The 22,790-nt window shown below is 37.8% G+C and overlaps 1 protein-coding gene across 2 annotated transcripts in view; it reads left to right on the forward strand.

The window, feature by feature from the left end:
• CRYZL1 (crystallin zeta like 1) overlaps positions 1-22,790 on the forward strand; it is a 35,183-nt gene that overhangs the window by 7,489 nt on the left and 4,904 nt on the right. For both annotated transcript variants that reach the window (XM_043593696.1, XM_043593697.1), the window contains exons 3-10: positions 2,158-2,229; positions 3,857-3,934; positions 6,548-6,620; positions 10,259-10,303; positions 12,263-12,331; positions 17,197-17,330; positions 18,610-18,721; positions 21,933-22,031. In XM_043593696.1, coding sequence (XP_043449631.1) covers positions 2,164-2,229; positions 3,857-3,934; positions 6,548-6,620; positions 10,259-10,303; positions 12,263-12,331; positions 17,197-17,330; positions 18,610-18,721; positions 21,933-22,031 — 676 coding nt within the window. In that variant the 5' untranslated portion in view covers positions 2,158-2,163. The remainder of the gene's footprint in view (positions 1-2,157; positions 2,230-3,856; positions 3,935-6,547; positions 6,621-10,258; positions 10,304-12,262; positions 12,332-17,196; positions 17,331-18,609; positions 18,722-21,932; positions 22,032-22,790) is intronic.

The following is a 22,790-nucleotide window of genomic DNA, read 5'->3' on the forward strand; positions in this document are numbered from 1 at the left end:
ATAGAAAAACCATTAACTGTAATGGTCAAGAGAAATGACTTTGGAGTGGGTAGTACCTGGTCTGGCCCAGCCCTGGCCCAGCTGGTGCCATGACACCCTAGGTGTGTACCTTCACTTCTGGAAGACTCCTTTTTCTCATCCATAAATTAAATGCAATAATAGTACTTTCACCAGAAAGTATGTTCAAGAATGTTCTTAACTGGATAGTTTGTTAAAGGCCCAAACTGGAAACAATCAAATGTCTGTCTGGAGTGGAATGGAGAAATAGTAATTTATTCATACAATAGAATATAGTATAACAAGGATGATGAATGAACTACAACTATAGGAAACAACATGGATGATGCTCACAAACATAATATTGAGAGAAAAACCAGACATGAAGGAGTATGATTTCACTTCTAGAGAGTCAAAAACAGACAAAAGTAATCTGTGCTATTGAAACTTGGGATGTTGAGTATCCTTAGGGGAAGGTGGTGGCTAGAAGGGGAACAAGGGAGCTTCTGGAGTTCTAGTAATGTTATGTTTTCTTGCTGTGACATGGCCATATTCACTTTGTAAAATTCAGTAAGCTCTTCATTTAGGATCTGTGAACTTTGCTGTGTATATTTTATACTTCTATAAAATTTACATTAAGAAATAGTCTTGGGGCACTTGCATGGCCCAGTCAGTTGTGCATCTGACTCTTGATTTTGGCTCTGATCATAATCCCAGGGTCACCGGATTGAGCCCTGTGTCAGGCTCCACCCTGAGCATGCAGCCTGCTTAGGATTCTCTCTCTCCTTCCCTCGGTCCCTCTCCCTCGCTCATAAGCACTCTCTCTCTCTAAAGTAAAATAAAATAAAATAAAGATATAGTCTTGCCATACAATTACATTTGGCCCCTGAACAAGACTGGGGTTAGGGGAACCAACCCTCCGAGCAGCTGAAAATCCACGTGTAAGTTTTGACTCCCAAAAACTTAACTACTAATAGCCTACTGTTGACTGAAAGCCTTACTGATAACAATCAACTCATATTTTGTATGTTATATATATATTATATTCTGTATTCTTTTTTTTTTTTCAACGTTTATTTATTTTTGGGACAGAGAGAGACAGAGCATGAACGGGGGAGGGGCAGAGAGAGAGGGAGACACAGAATCGGAAGCAGACTCCAGGCTCCGAGCCATCAGCCCAGAGCCTGACGTGGGGCTCGAACTCACGGACCGCGAGATCGTGACCTGGCTGAAGTCAGACACTTAACCGACTGCGCCACCCAGGCGCCCCTATATTCTGTATTCTTATAATAAAGTAAGCTACAGAAAAGAAAATGTTATTAAAGTCATAAAGAAGAGAAAAAACATTTACAGGACTATATTGTAAAAAAAAAAATACACATGTAAGTGGACCTGTGCAGTTAACTCATTTGAGAGTCAACTATGTTATGAAAATTAAACAGTTGTGGAATCCTTAGAGATGCTTCCATAAGTTCACAGAATATAGTTTTAGAACTTCCACTAAGTGGTTTATAAACTGATACAGAAGAATCAGGGATACGGTTTTAATAAGTGTCTTCACTTCACTTTTTGCTTTTTAATGGTCTTTTTTTTTAAGACTTCGACAGCCCTTTAAATACCACCTTTGGTAATTAAAATTGAGCTCTGTGGCCCTTGTAAAAAATTTTTTTAACTGCGTCTAATAATTTTTACTGAATAGCAAAGTAAAATCAAGCACCTCACCTTTGTGTGAAAGGTTGAACTACATTCTTAGTAAGACATGTACCCAGAGATTGTTACATATTCTCTTATTTAATCACTTTCAGGAATTATTATCTAAATTGTTTGAAAACTACATTTATCCTTTGCCAGGATTATTTTTCTTTTTTTTTTAATGTTTATTTGTTTATTTGTTTATTTATTTTGAGAGGGAGAGAGAAAGAAAGAGGCAGAGAGAGAATCCCCAGCAGGCTGCGCTATCAGCACAGAGCCCAACACAGAGCTTGATCTCACAAACCATGAGATTGTGACCTGAGCTGACATCAAGAGTTGGATGCTTTAACCAACTGAGCCACCCTGGCACTCCAGCCAGCATTATTTTTCAATTTTTGCTTTCATTTGGTCTGGGAGATACTTCATTTCATATTTATGTATAAATATATATGGTTTTTTTTTTTTTAGGGGACTATGAAAGGCTTATATTTTCAAAAGAGTTCTACAAATGAAGAAATAACATTTGTATTTCAAGAAAGGGTAAGAAAAATGGTTTGATTATTTCCTATATGTAATAGAATCAGTTTTAAATGACCTGTTATTATTTTAAGTGGAACTAAGTGAGATAAAATTACTTTAATGAAATATACAAAGTGCTTTAGTCTTAGGTGAAAATGATGGTCCATATTATGGTATAAATATATTTTTTTAAAGAGTTGCAAAGGAGTTTTTAGTTCCTCAGGGTGGTGGTATAACGTATAATTAGGAAAACAGAGTAATCTTGATAGTCTTATATGTTGCAGAATTAACCCAGCATATTCAGAATCCCACAGTAAGGTGAGTATTCAGATTGTAGCCATACTTCAGAAAATATTTCTCTCGTGTTGTAAAATGAAAGGGGGGGGAAGCATTGTTTTCCACACTAGTTTCTGGGGTTTGCAAATTTAATTCGCTAAACTTTAAATTGTCTCTCATTTTTGACCAAGAACAGGTAGTAGAATTTTCATGTGTTGGTGATTGAAAGGTTTGTGGCAAGCCAGGATCATTCCACTGTCAACTTAGGGCCCAAAACTAAGTGCTATATTTATTTCATGGTAGTAATAAGAATTTCTAGATCATGAACACAATCCAGTTTTTCTGTTATCTTTCATTAACTCCAAAATTAAAGTTAAGTCAGGAGTCTAAATCTCAAACAGCTGGGTTTCTGCCATTGAGTCAGGATGAAGCTCTCAGAGGTTTGATTGGCTCTTGGGAAGAATTATGTACAGGTTCATATAGTCATTAGTAAAATCCACATATTCATTGATATTATTGAATATCTTCATAATATCACCAAATACTATCAAATCTGAAACTTACAAAGAGACACTCCCAGAGTATCATGTCCATGTCAGATAAAACACTGATCTCTTTGATAGGTTATAGGAGGGGCTACACAAGTAGATATTCCTACCCAGCTTTTGATCTAATTTGGGGGAATATCAGGAGTTGAGGGAAGTATTTTAATTATTGTTGCCGGGATATGGTTATTTGGCAGAAGTGATAATATATGTAATAAATAATATAATAGGTGGATGATATTGAGTGCCTGAGTGTGAACGATTCTTTGCCGTAAAGGTATATCTAGCTGTGGAATAAGGGGATAATTAAATGCCTTTAAGTTTGTGCTTTGACCCCAAAATCCCATGTGGCATGCTGAAATGTCCAAGACAGATATAAATAAGGTAAGTTAAATAAGATACACAAGTGACACTAAACAACTTCATTTATAGCATTAAGAAAATTCCAAAATCAGTGAAGGCTATATGTCATGTGTATAAGGATATCCCTGTACATGCAAAGATTTGATGCTTTGAGATTATTTAGATTCAAAAAAAGTATGGTATTTGCTCTACTTTGTTACCCTAAAAATTTACTGCCTACACATATACCCATGTTGGTATCCATTCATTTTCAAAATAACTACCCTACAGCTTTTTAAACATTTTATCCCCAAATTCCCTTTCTACTTTTTGCATTCTGTATTATTTGATAATTGCTTATGGCTTTTTCAGTTAAATTAGCTATAAGATTTGGGGTGGGGTGTATTTAGTTTTGTTCAATTATGTATGGCAGTTTTCACAACATAAAGGCATGTTCTCAAAAGAATATTATCATTTGGTTCTAGGAAAATCTTCCTATTACAGAGGATAACTATGTGAAACTTCAGGTTAAAGCTTGTGCCCTGAGCCAGATAAATACAAAGGTACGATGCTTTTATTTTCACCAAAAGTCAAATGAGAGTGTCCTGGTATATTTAGTGTACAAATAAATCATGATAACTGACTTCTGAGTGCCAAGAAATTAACATCCTTAAAACACTAAAACAGCTAGAGAGGATATATAATGTGAATTTGTGTGTTTTTATATTATTATCTAACTATATTATTATTATATTATATTATTATTATATTATATTATTATTACATTATATTAGTATCTAACTATATTATTATCTAACTATATTATTCTATATTATTATCTAATAACTATATTATTCTACATTTTATATTATTATATGAAATATTTTATAAACTACACTGTGGAAGGCCGAAAATTTATAATTACTATAGCCTATTAATCAAGGAAGAAATTATTTTTATAAATATACTAAAAATAAAACTAGGAATCTCATCGGTGATTTATTAACTATTCTGTAGATATTTCTAGTTAATGTCTTTAGATAGAGTTCACATTCTTCTTGTCATTTTTCTTTGTCTTTCCCTCTTGCTCATACATACATATCCCACCCTCATACCACCCCACAGTAGTCTTCCATTATTGACACGAAGTACTTGAAAGGTCTTCAAATAGTAAATAAAGTGTGGTTAAATGTGCCATGGTAAAGCAGGTCCATTTACTCAGTTTTGTAAAGATTAATACTGTAGTTTTATTGGACCCTTAACTAACTGGATTATAATGCCATCATAATCTCTAGAAATCTAAAAGTTTTCTGCGATTAAGTCACATTTAGGAAAATTACAGAGCAAAGTCATAGGTTTCCATTGGGCAACATGAGCATGACTTGAGAAGTGAATTAGTAAGATAACCTTGAAATCCTTTCACCAGAAGTGCTGGTACTCCTTCCAAGGTGTGCTTTTTATTTTTTTTTTAAGTTTATATATTTATTTTGAGAGCGAGAGAGAGAGAGGGCAGGTAGGGAAGGAGCAGAGAGAGAGAGAGTCCCAAGCAGGCTCTGTACTGTCAGCACAGCCTGACACAGGGCTCAAACCCTCAAACTGTGAGATCATGACCTGAGCCAAGATCAAGAGTTGGACTCTTAATTAACTGAGCCACCCAGGTACCCCCCAAGGTGTTCTTTTTAAAACTATGAAAAATTCATTGAAATCCCAGTCTAGGAAAATTATCTAGCAGAAAGAAATGGTCCATTAGAGTAAAATCAGTTTAATGAAATATTGTCCAACTATTAACCTTTATGGAATGGTTATGGAAACTGTGGTAATGCAAGAAAATACTTGTGGCGAGTAAAGGGCACAGGAGGTAGTTGTTACGTCCATAATGAAGATGTAACATGGCCACATGAAATGACATGTCCACACAAAAGAAATACTGTAGAACATCCAGTATTTCCAGGAGAATGTCATAGGAAAATCTTAGGAAAAGCATAAAGTTGCACACTGAACAAAAGACTTTTCTGGCAATTAGGTATACACCAGAAATCTAAAAAATTTTTAAATAAAAGAAGGGTGCCTAGGTGGCTCAGTCAAGTCTTGATCTCAGCTCAGGTCTTTATCTCAGGGTCATGAGTTCAAGTGCTGCAATGGGCTCCACGCAAAGCATGAAGCCTACTTTAAAAAAATAAAAACAAAGAAATATGCAAGAGAATTATATCAATGTATTTTTCTTGCTGTTCCTAAAATCCTATGATCTCTTTAAATCTGTCTAGCATCTCTCATATTATTATAACGTTATAAGTGGCAGGAACTTAAACTACAGATTTATGTACACTCTGCCAGTTTAAAAGTCAAGTACTTAATTTGTTCAGAATCTAACAAAATACTAACCTCTTGAAAAAGAATTTATCCTTGGGGCACCTGGGTGGCTCAGTCAGTTGAGCATCTGACTTCGTCTCAGGTCATGATCTCACAGCCCGTGAGTTCAAGCCCCGCGTCGGGCTCTGTGCTGACAGCTTGGAGCCTGGAACCTGCTTTGGATTCTGTGTCTCCCTCTCTCTCTGCCCCTAACCCACTCACATTCTGTCTCTGTCTCTCTCAAAAATAAATAAATATTAAAATAAATAAATAAAATAAAAAAGAATTTATCCTTTGAAAAAAGAAACTCAAATCTGAAATTATATGGCAGTTGCCCTTCTGTATATCCATCACTTTTCCCATCTGCCCCTTACCTAGGACTTGTGAGAAGCTCATATGATTTCTAAGGACGTGGGAACAGAGAACCTTCTGTTCTCATTGCCTACATCCCCTCTATTCAAAAAGGCCCTCTCCAAATTCCCTTCGCCCCACCAGAATGAAGTGACTGATAAAAAGTATTTAGTCAACCAAGAAGAGTTTGGGCCATAATTTTTGTTGGCAACATAAAAATGCTAAACAAAGAGTGTTAATGGTGATTTGAATAACACACATACCTCAGTTCTCCATATCAACTAATTTCTCAGCAAACTCTTTGTTTTCCTACTGTAGAGAGAATCTTATTCTGTGAAGTTACTTGTTTTGTCTTAACTCCAAAAATTAAATCCTATTTGTTTTTTCTGTGGTTTGATTTTTGCTCTTGCGTTCCTCATATATGAGAAAAGGCCAGGATTTATTCTTAACAGTAAACAGTCTTTGTCATGATTTAGCTTCTAGCAGAAATGAAGATGGAGAAAGAGTTCTTTCCTGTTGGGAGAGAAATTGCTGGAATTGTGTTAGATGGTAAGTTTATAGATATAAATATCTATTTATTTTCTAAGATGAAAGAATTAAATGGTAGCTAATTGGTTTACCAGTACAGAAAATTACATATACTTCCTCAAATGTGAAATTTAATTATACAGAAATGTTTCCCTTTTTTAATTAAAAAGAAAAATGGAACTTAATTGGTGTTTTATAATTGAAGAGCTTATTAGAGTTTAGTAAATATTTAGGGATTATGTGTTTAAATCCATGAGTAATCATATGGAATAGAATGATCAACATTGTTCTTTTTATGATATTTACAAACCATAAATTGCCTGTGTAAGTGGGCTTTGGGCCAAATTTATAATAGAAGCTGTATTCACATTCAATTTGTTATGTTTGCCTAAAATTGAGCATTTAAAGTTAAGCAGTTTGCTCATGCAAAAATGGGTTCTTGGGAGAAATAACCAGTAAGATTTTATGGTTGCCTTAAATTAAAAAAAAAAATTGTTTCTAAGTTTTATTTAATAAATAATGAGTAAATAGTGGTCTTAACATGCAAGACAGTAAGCCTAAGTATTTGAGATCCTTGTTTTTAATGTTTATTTATTTTGAGAGAAAGGGAGAGTACACATGCACACGTATACACGTGCAGGCAGGAGAGAAGCAGAGAGAGAGGGAGAGAGAGAATCCCAAGCTGGCTCCACACGGTCAGCACAGAGCCTGACGCAGGACTTGATCCCACAAGCTGTGAGATCATGACCTGAGCCGAATCAAGAGTTAGATACTTAACCAACTGAGCCACCCAGATGCCCTGAGATAATTTGTTTCTAAATAGATCTATGTTTCATATTCATTGCTAATTGGTAGTTCATGATCAGTCAATATGTTTGCTCTTTCTGCATATGTGAATGAATGAATGAGTATATACTGTGGGTTCGACTATTTGAGTTTTACCTGTGATTTTAATCTATAATATATTTGACTCTTCCTCAGTGTTTTCTTCAGATATAGCTAAAATACAATTTCTTCTTTCTTCTGCTCAGAATGTAGGAAAGTAAAAGTAAAAATTTTAACAGCTAGAACATGATGAGTCATTTAATTCATTCATTTATTCATCTGACATTTAGTAAGCATTTGCTAAGCGCTTCGGATATTAAATAAGACAAAGTCCCCTGCTGTCAAAGAATTTACTATCTAGGGGAAAGACAGATACATACATATGAGCAGATTATTATGAACGCTCAGAAGAGAGATACCCAACCCTGCCAGAAGAAACAGGGAAGGCTTCTTGGGTAAGTTAACCAGACAGTAAGGAGGAGAATCATACTCAACACAGAGGATATCATGAACGAAGACAGAAGCAAGAAATCATGTGATGCATTGTAAGACTCTGTAGAGTTTGGTATTGCTAGAGCAAAAGCAAAGTTCTGGGCAGGAGTCGGAGGCAACATACTTGGCAGCAGAGAAACATTGTGTTAAAATTCTCCTTTAAAAACAGCAGAATTAAAGATAACAAAATATTTTAATGATATGAACACTGATTCCTTCCCCCCAAAATATGAAGCAGGAAGGTAGACAAGGGCTAGAGCCATAATGAGCTTCATATGTCAGATTGGGTTTTAGGGAGATTATTGCTGTGGCCATATGAAGGGTACTTTTGAGGCTGTAGGCAAGAGGACTGGTTGAGGCATAGACTAACAGGCAACAGATGACAAAGTCCATAAACTAGACTAGACAGTGGTGGCAGAGGTATGTGTTCACGAAATACTGAGGAAATAAAGTCAGCAGGAGTGAATAATTAACTGCAACAGGGAAATAAAAACAGGTTTAAGAGCCAGGAGTTATTTACCCGATTCTGGTTAAGGTATGAATTGGTGCCACTAATTGAGAAGAGAATAGGATCTGATTTGGAGGAAGATGGTAAGTTTAGATGTATGCTTGTTGAGTTCAAGGTACATAAATGACATCTGACTGGAAAGGTCTAGTAAGCAATATATGAGTTTAAAGTCAAAGATAGGAAGGGCGCCTGGGTGGCACAGTCAGTAAGCATCTGACTCTTGATCTCGGCTCAGGTCACGATCTCATGGTTCATGAGAGCCCACATTGGGCTCTGCACTGATGGCGTGGAGCCTGCTTGGCATTCTGTCTCTCCCTTTCTCTGCCCCTCCCTGGTTTGTGCACTCTCTCACTCACTCTCTCTCTCTCTCTCTCTCTCTCTCTCTCTCAATAAATAAACTTAAAAAAAAATTAAAAGCAAAGAGTTCTGTGCTAGGATTGTATATATTTGACAGTTGTCCACATATCAGTTGTATTTGAAATCAGAATTGTTGAGCTCACTCAGGGAGAGAGTAGAAATGGAGAAGAGCCATAGCCACTCTTTGGGGGACAACTGAAAGGAGTGTGAAGGAAGCCAATTGAAAAAGATCAGAGTGATCCCAGGAAGACTGCACAGCAGCAGAAGGGAAAGGGAAAGGAAAGGGAAGGGAAAGGAAAGTACAGTGCATCAGAAGCCGCAAATACTGAGGGATGTTGGTGCAGGAGGGATCCAAAGAAAGAGCAAACTGTGAAAAGAGGACTTAAAAGTAGGAATATCAAACTTAGGGTATCTCGTGGAGCACCAACAGATGATTTCTGGAACTATCTTGCTGCTGTCCAGCCACAGAGGCCACTTCCAGATTTCCAGCTTCCATCTTCCTTCCTTGAACTACCTCAGTTTCGGTGTCTGGTAACGAGGACTAATAATGCCTACCTCATGGGCTGAATGCCTACTACAAGTAGGCATTCAATGATGTTTGGGGTTTCCTCTCCTTTCTTCTTGTAACTATTTGAACAAAAATATTCTAAAGAATTGACTGAGAGGCGCCTGGGTGGCTCATTCAGTTAAGTGTCCAACTCTTGGTTTCAGCTCAGGTCATGATCTCACAGTTTGTGGGTTCGAGCCCCACATTGAGCTGTGTGCTGACAGTGCAGAGCCTGCTTGGGATTCCTCTCTCTGCCTCCTTCTCTGCCCCTCCTCCATTCGTGAGCTCACACATGTGCTCTGTCCCCCCGCCCCTCTCAAATTAATAAATTAAAAAAATAATAATAAAAGAGGAGGCCAAGGTTGTTGTCCTTTAAAACAAAACAAAACAAAAAGAAGAATTAACTGTAGAGGGTTTTTCTCTACATGTGCAGAGAAAATGTAACTATCATTTCTGTGTAGTTCCAAGAAATCTCTTGGCACCAGTGTGAATTTATTTTTATTGTAATTCCAAATCAAAGTAATTTTATGCATGACTCTTACCAGAATCTGCCATTGTGTGTCTGAGGTTCTGCAACTAAAATAATGATAGAAGATTGGGCCAGCCACAGGAGGGGTGGAAAGCAGTATAATCCTCATAAGAGTTGTGGAGTCAATTATTTTCCTTAGCTAAAGAGAGAGACATCCTTCTCTGTGGTGTCAACAGCCACATGACCCAGATTTTATGGAGAATTATGTGGAGAATCCAGATTTGAAGTACTCTGTTCTACAGTATTTATAGACCATCAAAATGCCCTAGAAGTTCTTGGCCTTTCCTCGGAGTCAGTGACCTTTTTTTAATATAAACCCCTGGATTTGTTTCAATAGCTAAGTAATTGAGTAGTATTTAATAACCTCACAATACGAATTGTTGATTTTCTCCCCTCTTTAGTTGGAAACAAGGTATCATTCTTTCAACCAGATGATGAAGTCGTTGGTAAGTTACAATTTATAGCCCTATTTCAAGTCCAATCTATTTTACTGTGATCTCTTCTTTTTCCGAGACAGTTATTAATGTTTATTGTGTCCCCTGCTTTGTATGGAAGAATACATATATCCTGACTTTTTGGAATTTGCTTGCAGATATCCATCAATGATGAAAATTGAGAATTCACTCTCAATAACAGAATATTTAAAACTTTCTTTTTTTTTTTTTAATTTAATTTTTTAATGTACATCCAAGTTAGTTAGCATGTAGTGCAATAATGATTTCAGGAGTAGATTCCTTACCCTCTAGTTCCATTCACGTTAATACTTCCTAATATTTGACTATTGAACAATATTGTAGATGGAAAGATGACCATAGTTGTTACTGTGGTTGGTACCGTCCTTTTTTTTTTTTTTTTTTCCAATATATGAAATTTATTGTCAAATTGGTTTCCATACAACACCCAGTGCTCATCCCAAAAGGCACCCTCCTCAATACCCATCACCCACCCTCCCCTCCCTCGGTACCGTCCTTTCTTGACAGGACCCCAGTCTGTGGCTAGACTGCAGACTCTGAGAAATGCAGTCACAGGTCACCTGCTTGAAGACTGCTGTCTGCCAGGCCATATGGAGGCCCTGCTCTCCATATCCAGCTTGCATTTCGCAGAGATGCTCCCTCTCTACTCTTGGAAAACCAAAATTTTACTGGAAACACTTAGTTTATTGGCTATTTTAGAAATCCAGAGTGAATACTATTGTGCAAATACATATATTTATACTATTCTATCCTAACAGTCACACAAACATATAAAATATGACTTTAATAGTAGTCTCAAAAATTAACCCTTTCTCTATGGAAAAATATTGATAGGAAGATATTCACCTAAACTGAGAAAATATTTTACTTTATGGCTTGCTTGAAGTTGTTGAAAACAGATTTGTAGGGCGCCTGGGTGGCGCAGTCGGTTAAGCGTCCGACTTCAGCCAGGTCACGATCTCGCGGTCCGTGAGTTCGAGCCCCGCATCGGGCTCTGGGCTGATGGCTCAGAGCCTGGAGCCTGCTTCTGATTCTGTGTCTCCCTCTCTCTCTGCCCCTCCCCCGTTCATGCTCTGTCTCTCTCTGTCCCAAAAATAAATAAACGTTGAAAAAAAAAATTAAAAAAAAAAAAAAAAAGAAAACAGATTTGTAGAGAGGTTTTCATCAGCTTTTTCTGGTATTGCCTTTGACTCCTATGTTTCTTGGAGTATTTATTTCTGTCTTTCATATCCTTATTTGTCCAAGAAGTCAGTGACAGTGTGTTACTCAAGACTGTTTTTATAAGAGACCAAAAATAAAATCAAACTAGCGTAGAGGAAATGGGATTTTACTGGAAGTGTACTGGAGTGTCTTAAAGAACCAAACCAGGGGCGCCTGGGTGGCGCAGTTGGTTAAGCGTCCGACTTCAGCCAGGTCACGATCTCGCGGTCCGTGAGTTCGAGCCCCGCGTCAGGCTCTGGGCTGATGGCTCAGAGCCTGGAGCCTGTTTCCGATTCTGTGTCTCCCTCTCTCTCTGCCCCTCCCCTGTTCATGCTCTGTCTTTCTCTGTCCCAAAAATAAATAAACGTTGAAAAAAAAAAAAAAAAAGAACCAAACTGTGGGAAGGTAGCTATTCACCAGGGACAATTTTAATGAGGAACCAGATGCCTCCAAGACTCTGACTTGGCTCTGTACATTGGTCACTGCCTTTACCATCACTCCAAGGTGAAAGAAGAGGGAGTAAAAGATAGTACAGGTGATGAGCATGCATGACAGAAAATGAACAATCCACTTCCCTTCCATACTTCTGAGGTCTCTCCCTTCCCCACACTAGTAATGACTGGGATCCTCCTCAAAATTCCATTGAACAAAATTTAGACTAATACCAGCAACTCATTAGTAATGAATTCATTTTGAGATTGTTTCCCTTAAGTTTCTCCTGTTAATTTCCAGGAATTCTGCCACTAGATTCTGAAGACCCCGGGCTTTGTGAAGTTGTTAGAGTGCACGAGCATTACTTGGGTACGTGCCAGTCTTTTGCAGCCCATGTAAGTCTTACGTCTTTGATGCGTGGTGTTTAGTAACATTGTGTTGTATTTGCATCTACCTTGAGTAATAAATAACTGTTGGCTGGTCACATGAACACTGCTAGCTTATATTAATATCAGTAAAATTCATATTCAGACCAAACAATATATAGACCTTTAAGTTTCACTTACACTACCATGGACAGAGATTTGAAATGTGGTTTCTTTCTTGACTCTGAAATTATATCCCTGATCAGAATCTTTTTTTAATTGAAGTATAGTTGGCATACAATGTCATGTTAGTTTCAGGTGAAGAATTTTTTTTTTTTTTAAACTTCTTATTCTTGGTTATCAATTGAACTTAAAAATGTACAAAAATCTAAGGGCTCCTGGGTGGCTCAGTCAGTAGAGCATGTGACTCTTTATCTTAGGGTTGTGAGTTCAAGCCCCATGGTGGGGGTAGAATGTACTTTAAAAAAATTAATTTCAGGGGTGCCTGGGTGACTCAGTCAGTTAAGCACCCGACTTCAGCTCAGGTCATGATCTCACAGTTTGTGGGTTTGAGCCCCGTGTCGGGCTCTGTGCTGACAGCTTGGAGCCTGGAGCCTGCTTTGGATTCTGTGTCTCCCTCTCTCTCTGCCCTTTCCCTGCTCATGCTCTCGCTCTCTCTCTCTCTCTCTCTCTCAAAAATAAATAAACATTTAAAAAAAATTTTTTTTAATTAATTTCAAAAGGCATTTTTCTGGAAATCTGGGGCCTATGCTTATTTATATGTGTATTAGACCTAGATAATGGAGCCAAGTATGTGTCTTCCTTTGAATGATACAGCTCACTTTCAGATACCATGCCATGAAAGTCTTTGATCCATAGCTATTTTGATGCTATGCAATTTGAAAATTGAAGACCATCACTAGCTTTTTTACAGGTAACTGTACTATTTTTGATCCCAGAATGTCATTGGGCCTTATTTCAGCTATCCTTTTGAGAACCTTGTAACTGTGGAATCAGCTAAAACCTTTCATTTGGATTCCCAGGCTTGAGTTTTGACTAAGTTCCCTAAATTAAATTGGTATAGAAAGTTAAGTATTGAAAAAACGAACAAAATAAGGCCCATTCTTTTAGCTGTTGCTGAACACTGGAGAATTATAAAATGGACCAGAAGGAGAAAAGCAAATTGGAACATTAGTTTCCTAGCTATAAAGCTTAAACCAAGGCAAGCAACCCACACAAAAGACCTTTTATTTTCCTACAAATCAGGAATATTATAGTCCAGAAATCCGTTAACATCTATAAAGAATACAATTCCAGATATTCCTTAAGAAAGAAAATACAGTAAAATGTTTCTTTGAAAGAGGAACTTTCAGAATGGCCACTTACTGTGACAGCTTGTCTTTGGGCAAGACACTGGACACATTCACCAAACTAGATACCCTCTAAGCCCTATTGCAGCTCCAACAAAAGAGGAAATAATTTCAGTACAGTCCCTGAAGATTTGCAGGAGGAAATATTCAGTGTAGCACAACTCTTTTAGTCTCTACTAATTCTTTAGTGATTTTTTTAAATGAAAGTTCAGCACCCAATCACCTTCAAACAAGTCTGTTCTATCACCAAACCAAAGAATTAGGTTCCAAACAGCGTCCCCAAAATGTCTTGTTAATCATTTTACAGAATATTAAAGTTAAGAAGCTGAGTAATTCTTCCAGCTCTTTTGTGCTTTCAGTTCTTAAGACATTTATGTCAAAGAATAATTTTTTCATTCAAAATTTGGTACACATTTTCTGCATTATTTTATTAGACCTAAGATAGAATTGAAATTGTAATTCTTGGGTTTGATATGCTGTTGTTATGGTCCTTACATGGCTCTTTTATTTATATTTTCAGTTTCTATAACATAATAAACACTTGTGGATCATCACCTAACACAAAAGCAAGAACCTCAACATTAAACCACATGTAACCATGGAATGTTAGACCCTTTGCTATCTAAGCGTAGTTTTATTACTGTTAGCATTTTTTAAAGGACTACATGTTTGATTTCTTAATGAAAATATAGGTAGCCCTAATTCTTATAATGGAAGACATTGCCCAGAAACAAAAATAAACTTCATGTATCTTGAGCATGCACTGTGCGAGTAGATGTACTTTAGAGTCAGGCATTCACATTTATTAGCTATATGGCCTCAGACAAATTAATTACCCTGAACCGCATTTTATAATCAAGCAAATTGGGAGAATAGGTATCTTTAAGAGTTTGGTAAAGAATAAAGTACCATGTGTGATACCATCTGGTGCTCTATTTTAATGCCTTGCCTGTCTGAACATTTTCAGCGTGTACGCATAAGTACTCACTTGCCCACTAGATGGCACAGCGTGTATGTGTAGGTACTCACTTGCCCACTAGATGGCACCATTTGGTAAATGCAATGCTCACTGTCCTGTACTGTACCATCTCAACTTTTGAGGAAAAACATTTGAAAGAGCTAGTAAAGACTAGGGAAATGTAATAAAGTTGACCTTAGGCGCCCACATTTGGGGGCACCCGGGTAGCTCAGTCGGTTCAGTGTCTGACTCTTGATCTCGGCTCAGGTCATGATCCCAGGGTTGTGGGATCGAGCCTTATGTCAAGCTACACACTGAGCATGGAGCCTGCTTGGGATTCTCTCTTTCTCCCTGCACCCCTCCTCCACCTGCGCTCTCTCACTCTCTCTCCGTAAATAAATAAACAATTTTTTTTTTTTAAATCACATTTGGTGTACAGCATAAGAGCCTAATGATTAAATGTATCAAGGAACAGCTTAATGATCAGATCATATAGAGCTCCTTAAACTATATTAGGAGTTTGCATTTTGTTTCGAGTGTGTTGTTAAGCCATTGATGAATTTTAAACAGATCAATGTTAGCATGTTATTTATGTTTTTAAAAGATCATTCTGATACTTCTGTTTTCCAAAGCCACCATGAAAGAGATTGAAAAGAAGTTATAAAGTTGAAAATAATATTTATAATACATAAACAAGTGAATGATTCATCTAGAATATATTTTTTTTTGATTTTTTTTTTTTTAACATTTATTTATTTTTGAGACAGAGAGAGACAGAGCATGAACAGGGGAGGGGCAGAGAGAGAGGGAGACACAGAATCTGAAACAGGCTCCAGGCTCTGAGCTGTCAGCACAGAGCCCGACATGGGGCTCGAACTCACGGACCGTGAGATCGTGACCTGAGCCGAAGGCGGACGCTCAACTGACCGAGCCACCCAGGCGCCCCTGGAATATATTTTTAAATTCCTATAAATTAGGGGCGCCTGGGTGTCTCAGTAGGTTAAACATCCAACTCTTGATTTCAGCCCAAGTCATGATCCCAGGGTTATGGGATCAAGCCCTGCGTCAGGCTCCACACTGAGCATGAGGCCTGCTTGAGGTTTTCTCTTTCTCTCCCTCTACCTCTCTCACACATGTGCTCTCTCTCTAATGAATAGATAGATAGATAGATAGATAGATAGATAGATAGATAGATATTAAATAAATTCCTATAAATCAATAAGAAAAGACAAAAATAACAGAAAAATTGATAAAACACTTGAACAATTACTTCACAAAAGGAATTCCAGATGGCCAAGAAACATAGAAAGGTGCTCAGTGTTAGCAGTAGTGAGGGAAAAGCAAGTTGAAGTCACATTAAGAAACCATTACACAGCCACATGATCGGTAAGAATGTATACTAATACGAGGGGTTGATAGAGACGTTCACTAATAGGAGTTCTGTTTACACAGCTATGGGAAAATAAATTCATACAGCCACTTCGCCAGTATGCAGTAAAGTTGAAGGCAGTATACCTGTAACCTGGGATTTCCGTTCCCAAGTAATAGCCTAGAGAAAACCCATGCAACAGCATAACACCATCTTTTATATGAGAGCGTGCTTAGCAGCATTGTTTATAACTGCCAACAACTGAGAACGACACAAATGCCCCCAAACTGGAAAGTGGGTCACCAAATGAACGTGTTTTCATGTAGTGGAATGCCATAAAACACCGTAAGAATGAAAGCACTGCAGCCACGTTTACACAAAGGGGCATGTCTTAAAAACAATGCTGAGAGGAAAAGCAAGATAGAAAAGAATGCATATGCTATGATTCCGTTTAAAGTTCAGAAACAGGCAAAACTAAATGACAATGTTTAGGAGTGCATACTTGGGTCATAAACTAGGAAGGTGAATAAGAAATTAAGTTAGAATGGTGGCAGCCTCTGGCCAGAGAGACCAGGCTAAGGCTGTTGGGGTGTGGGCTGTTAGGGTGGTGATTACTTGTATATTTGCTCTGTATTTATTCATCCATCTGTACTTATGTTTCATGTACTTTATTGCATATGGTTTTTTTAATGTGTAATTCTTTTTTTTTTTTTCATGTTTATTTATTTTGAGAGAGAGAGAGGGGGCATACCTGAGCAGGGGAGGGACAGAGAGAAGGAGAGAGAGAGAAAATCCCAAGCATGCTCCGTGCTATCAGTGCAGAGCCCGACACGGGGCTCAAACTCACGAACCATGAGATCATGACCTGAGCCTAAATCAAGAGTCAGATGCTTAACCGGACTGAGCCACCCAGGCGCCCCTGCATGGGTTTTATTTCAGAATATAATGTTTAAAAAATGCACACACATACAAGCTCCTATGCTCAGGGTGCACTATATATGGGTGAGAATGGAACTAGAGAAACCAAAATGTAGGTAAGGATAATAGGAGTAGAGGCTTGGGCCAGCACCAGGGTGGGAGCCAGAGATGGAGAGAAACAGAGATCCAGAGATCCAGGAGGCAAAATTAATGGGACTTGCAAACTGATTGTTTACTCTTGTTCTTTCTGACAGTTCACAAGCCAGAAAAAGTTACATGGACAGAAGCCGCTGGAACCATTCGGGATGGAGTGCGAGCCTATACAGCTCTGCATTATCTTTCTCATCTCTCTTCTGGAAAATCAGTGCTGATAATGGATGGAGCAAGTGTAGGTGCTAATAGTTCTGTTAAGAAACAGATCAAAATTGGGGCACCTGGGTGGCTCGGTCGGTTGAGCGTCTGACTCTCGGTTTCAGCTCAGGTCATGATCTCACATTTTGTGAGTTCGAGCCCCACATCAGGCCCTAAGCTGACAGCATGGAGCCTGCTTGGGTTTCTCTCTCCCTCTCTCTCTGCCCCTCCCCCACTTGTGCTGTCTCTGTTTCCCTCAAAATAAGTAAATAAAAAAAAAAAAGATCAAAATCCAGCAAACTTAGGAAACAGGCCATCCACCTGCTGATATAATTCTTTGCCAACAGCTTATTCATTGATTTCTTTATCAAATTCCCATTTTGTTAAAATAGGCAGCCTTTATTAATAGGAGATAAAACTTCTTAAGTATATTTAGTTTCTTATTACTTTGAATCTGCTAGTACATTAAAAAAGAAGACAAGCTGTGTTTTTATGCCTATTACACAAAGCCTGAAATAGCTCATGAAATCTTTGAAGCAATGCCCTAAAACTCCCTACCAATTTTGTATATCCCTCACACTTACGTTAATAAGGTATTGATTGCATTTACAGATGGATCACACAAGGTAAAAAATATTGCTAATGTCAACATATTACATGTACCACCAAAAGAATAGCTCAAGACATTAAAACTACATAAAAATAGATTCTGTTACAAACACAATGTTACAAAACTTGGGGTGAGTTGTTATAGTTTTATTTTCTATCTGGCCGTTAATGAAAATTCTTATTTCCCCTACTTTTCTTTTACAAAACAGGCAGACCGGTCTTTGTCATTGGCTTCAGCCTGATGTCCAGCATCAAGATAATAGGTTTTCCCTGAACTGACCCCTCAGGTCAGCAAAAGGATGGATCTTTTGAAGGTGCTTTGATCTTTAAAAGACAAGTAGCTGGACTCACACATAATATGAAATTAGCTTAGACCACCGTGCTGACAAGGCCCGTAAAAGCCCATTTTTCTCTTTCTGAGGCCAAGTGTCTGAGTGCAGCCCCCCATCTTGAAATTACATGCAGTGGCCAGACTGGGTGAGAGCAGGTGGTACATGCACCTGTTCTGCCACTCCTTGTGAAGAAGCGAGTCAACCAAATGCCTCAACCTTGTCCATATTGTTTTTCCTTATTTTATCAGATAACATTAAAAACTATACTAAAGTAGCACTCAAACTATTCTACTTTATTAAACAGCCTATAAAAGAAGTTAGCTGTGGCTTCTGCCTTGTATCTATAAACCTATTTTGTATTTTTTTTCCACACAGGCACTTGGTATGATAGCTATTCAGTTAGCACACCACAGAGGAGCCAAAGTGATTTCCACAGCAGGCAGCCTCGAAGACAAGCAATGCCTTGAAAGACTTAGGCCTTCTCTAGGTGGGTAATATTACTCAACACAGACTTTTAAACAGAAAATTTTAAAGGCATATCACTTTATTTTTTTTATTATTATTATTATTATTATTTTTAACGTTTATTTATTTTTGAGACAGAGAGAGAGCATGAACAGGGGAGGGGCAGAGAGAGGGGAAGACACAGAATCTGACTCAGGCTCCAGGCTCTGAGCTGTCAGCACAGAGCCTGACGCGGGGCTCGAACTCACGGACCGTGAGATCATGACCTGAGCCGAAGTCGGACGCTTAACCGACCAAGCCACCCAGGCGCCCCAAAGGCATATCGCTTTAAAGGCTGTACTTGTAAAACAAAGTACAAACTCCCAAATGAAAGTCACTGATAAAATGCACTTAGTATCTGCGCTAAGTCCAAGTTTACCTAAGTGATAGTTTTAATTTTTATTCTTTTTAAACCTACATTTCTCAGTGTTTTTTCTCTTTTGCCCCATTGTTAGCAACTTACCCAAGTTTGAATTAGCTGAACTTTGACACAGTTTCACAGTACCTGATACCTCTTTGTTTTACTCAATAAATCAATATATGTTTGTATCACCTTGTAGGTTTCTCAACCTCTTTTACCCAGTGATATATACCTCTAAAGTTGTCTGTTTTCTGTGATACACTAGGAAGGAAGATGATCCACTTACACAGAAAACCCAGCTCAGATGTAGTTTATAATGAATAGGACATGGTGGAGACTGGGGAGCTCTTAAAAAAGTGAACCTAGGGACTTAAATGTGAGGCATGAAACTATAAAAATCCTAGAAAAGAGGACAGGCAGTAATTTCTCCAACATTGACATAGCAACATTTTTCTAGATATGTCTCTTGAGGCAAGGGAAACAAAAACAAAAATAAACTATTGGGACTACATCAAAAGAAAAAGCTTCTGCACAGCAAAGGAAACAATCAGCAAAACTAAAAGACAACCTACTGAATGGGAGAAGATATTTACAAGTGACGTCTCTGATAGAGTTAGTATCCAATATTTATAAAGAACTTATGCAAATCAACACTCAGAAAGCAAATAATCCAATTGTGAATGGGCTAAAGATATGAATACATGTTTCTCCAAAGAGATAAAGATGGCCAACAGGCATGAAAAGATGCTCAACAGCTGTCATCATCAGGGAAATGCAAATCAAAACTACAATGAGATATCCTCTCACACCTATCAGAATGGCTACAATCAATAACAAACTACAAGTGTTGGAGAGGATATGGAGAAATAGGAACCCTAATGCACTGCTGGAGGGAATGCAAATTGGTGCAGCCACTGTGGAAAACAATATGGAGGTTCCTCAAAGAGTTAAAAATGGAAATACCTTGTGATTCAGTAACCACACTACTGGGTGTTTACCTAAAAAATATAAAGCACTAATTCAAAAGGATACATGCACCCATATGTTTATTGCAGCATTAATATTTACAATAGCTAAGTAACGGAAGCAGCCCAAGTGTCCATTGGTAGATGAATGTATAAAGAAAATGTGGTTTATCTGCAATGGAATATTACTCTGCCATAAAAAAGAGTGAAATCCTGCCATTTGCAATAACATGGATGGAGCTAGAGAGTATAATGCTAAGCGAAATAAGCTAGTCAGAGAAAGACAAATACCCTATGATTTCACTGGCGGAATTTAAGAAACAAAACAAATGCGTAAAGGAGAAAAGAAGAAAGAGAGAGACAAACTAAGAAACAGATTCAACTCTAGAGAACAAACTGATGGTCACCAGAGGGGTGGTGGGTGGGGAGACAGGTGAAATAGGTGAAGGGGATTGAGAGCACACTTACAGTGGTGAGTGCTAAGTAACATAGAATTGTTGAATCACTATATTGTACACCTGAAGCTAACTTAACATTGTATGTTAACTGTACTGGAATTTTTAAAAAATGTGCTCAACAAAAAATGAGAAGATTAAACCTGACCGCACAACAGAGCGTATGGAAGGAAAAAAGAAAATAGAGACTGAAGAAAATGAACAAGGAGCGGAGAAAAGATAGGAATGGAAAAACTAACAGATGAAGAGAAAATAGGATGAGCAGAGTACATGTGAAGAGCAGGCAGGCAGGAAGGAAAGGTTCATTGAGTGTTAATGTGAATGATATGTCCTTAAGTCATCAACCCTGTGTTCGTGAACCAGGGAGCAGCATCTAGTGAATTTAACTAGCTTGTCCAAGGATATATGACTGAAAGGATTGGAGTGGGATTTGAACCCACCCTTGTCTACCACTGAAGCCTACATTACTCCCATTGTTACATTACGCTTCTGGCAGAGGTAACCAAGACATAGAAGAAAGATTAAGGCAGGGACTGGAGAAAAAAGTTATAAGAGCTTGAAAATGAACTGTGTTGTTGAAGAGAAAGATTTCTTACTGGTTAACCCTGCCCTTCCCGGCTGCCTCAGTTCCCTTTTCCTTGTGTCCTCCCCACGCTCACCCCTGTCGCCCACATATTAGATCACTGTTGTTCTACACCTCCAGTCTGAGCAGCTCGAAGAGGAATTCTTTTTTACGGAAAAGGTGCTAAAATATACAAAACAAATTATAAACCTGTGTCTTCATTTGTGAGTTCAAAGCTGAGATTTTGTTTTATTCGCTCATTGGCTTGTTCTATTGATATCATACTCTAAAGCAACCAGTTAAAACTAGTTTAATTTTCACTATGCTGAAAATAATCATGTTTTGTTCCCTTAACCTTCATGATTTTTCTTCATTTTGGGGAACAACTGGGGAAGGCAGTCGGGGCGGGGAGTGGATTTCTATCACTGAAAAAGGATAAAGCAGCCTCTAATAGAGAAGTACCATATCACACAAGTACATATTTGGCTTTTTAGCTTTAAACTCTATTAAGTCTAAACATACTTGAGAAATTGATTAATCTTTCAGTCTCTGCCTTAATATATGTATCTCTGGGGTTTACAGATTCTCTGTTCTGGCTATATATCTTTTAGCTATAGGGAACAGTCCTCTGTTGAACAGACAAGCCTTGGAACACATTATCCACAAAATGTTCAATATATTTTTTTAATGTAATAGCAGAGTCCCTTACTTTAAATTGATCTTACCACTGTTGGCTTAGAAGAGAAAAAGTACAGTTTGGATCCAGTAATTGTTTGAACCACTCAACACATTTCAGAGAACAGAGATTTACTTGTTTTTCTTACAATTGCCTGACTTCCTGACCTTTACAGCCCGAGTCATCGATGTATCTAATGGGAAAGCCCATGTTGCTGAAAGCTGTTTAGAAGAAACAGGTGGCCTGGGAGTAGATATTGTCCTAGATGCTGGAGGTGGGTACTTTACTAAATCAGTAGTCTGTGTTATTTTTGTAGTGTGATGGATGGATTTCAAAATAAATATATATAACCAGGGAATAATTACTAACATACTTATTAAATTGATGTCATGTTCTGTTTTTAACTTTTCTATTTAAACTGGAGCTTCTTTATTACCATTGTAAACACTGTCTGGAAGGGAGAACATGCTTATCTCTAAAATACAGGCATTGGAGTTTAAGTGTCTCTACGGGAAATGGACACACATGATCTCAGTGGTTCCCAGATGATCCACATTAGTTCAGATCTCAGCCACATGCTTAGTCAGTTCTGCTGTGTCTGGCTGCCCTGCGTTGGACGGTTGACTTCTGTAATCTCTGTTTGGAAAAAAGTACAGAATTTTGTTCCATTTTTATATTCCTTGAACTTTTGTTAGGTAGTATCTATTTAACACCTAATCTGTACACACTTAGGTAGTGCCATTGCACATGAAAGATAGGATTCACAAGCCTGCCAGGGGATTCTGTTCGTACTTTGTTAAGATTATCTTCTGTGAGGAGAATCCTAGATGACTATGTCTGTGACCATCTTAATGTGTTTGTTTTTAACCAGTATTTTCAAGACTTGAAGTTAACTTAGAAAAATCTTTCAATGGAAGTGAATGTGTGCTTCATTAACTTTTCAAATATACATTTCCAATCATTAAGTCAAAGTATGACTATCTTGAGCTCCTTAATCAGAAGTCAGCTTTTCCCAAAGAAGTAAGCTATCAAT

The sequence above is a fragment of the Prionailurus bengalensis genome, chromosome C2 (assembly GCF_016509475.1).
Source record: "Prionailurus bengalensis isolate Pbe53 chromosome C2, Fcat_Pben_1.1_paternal_pri, whole genome shotgun sequence".
NCBI lineage: Eukaryota > Metazoa > Chordata > Mammalia > Carnivora > Felidae > Prionailurus > Prionailurus bengalensis.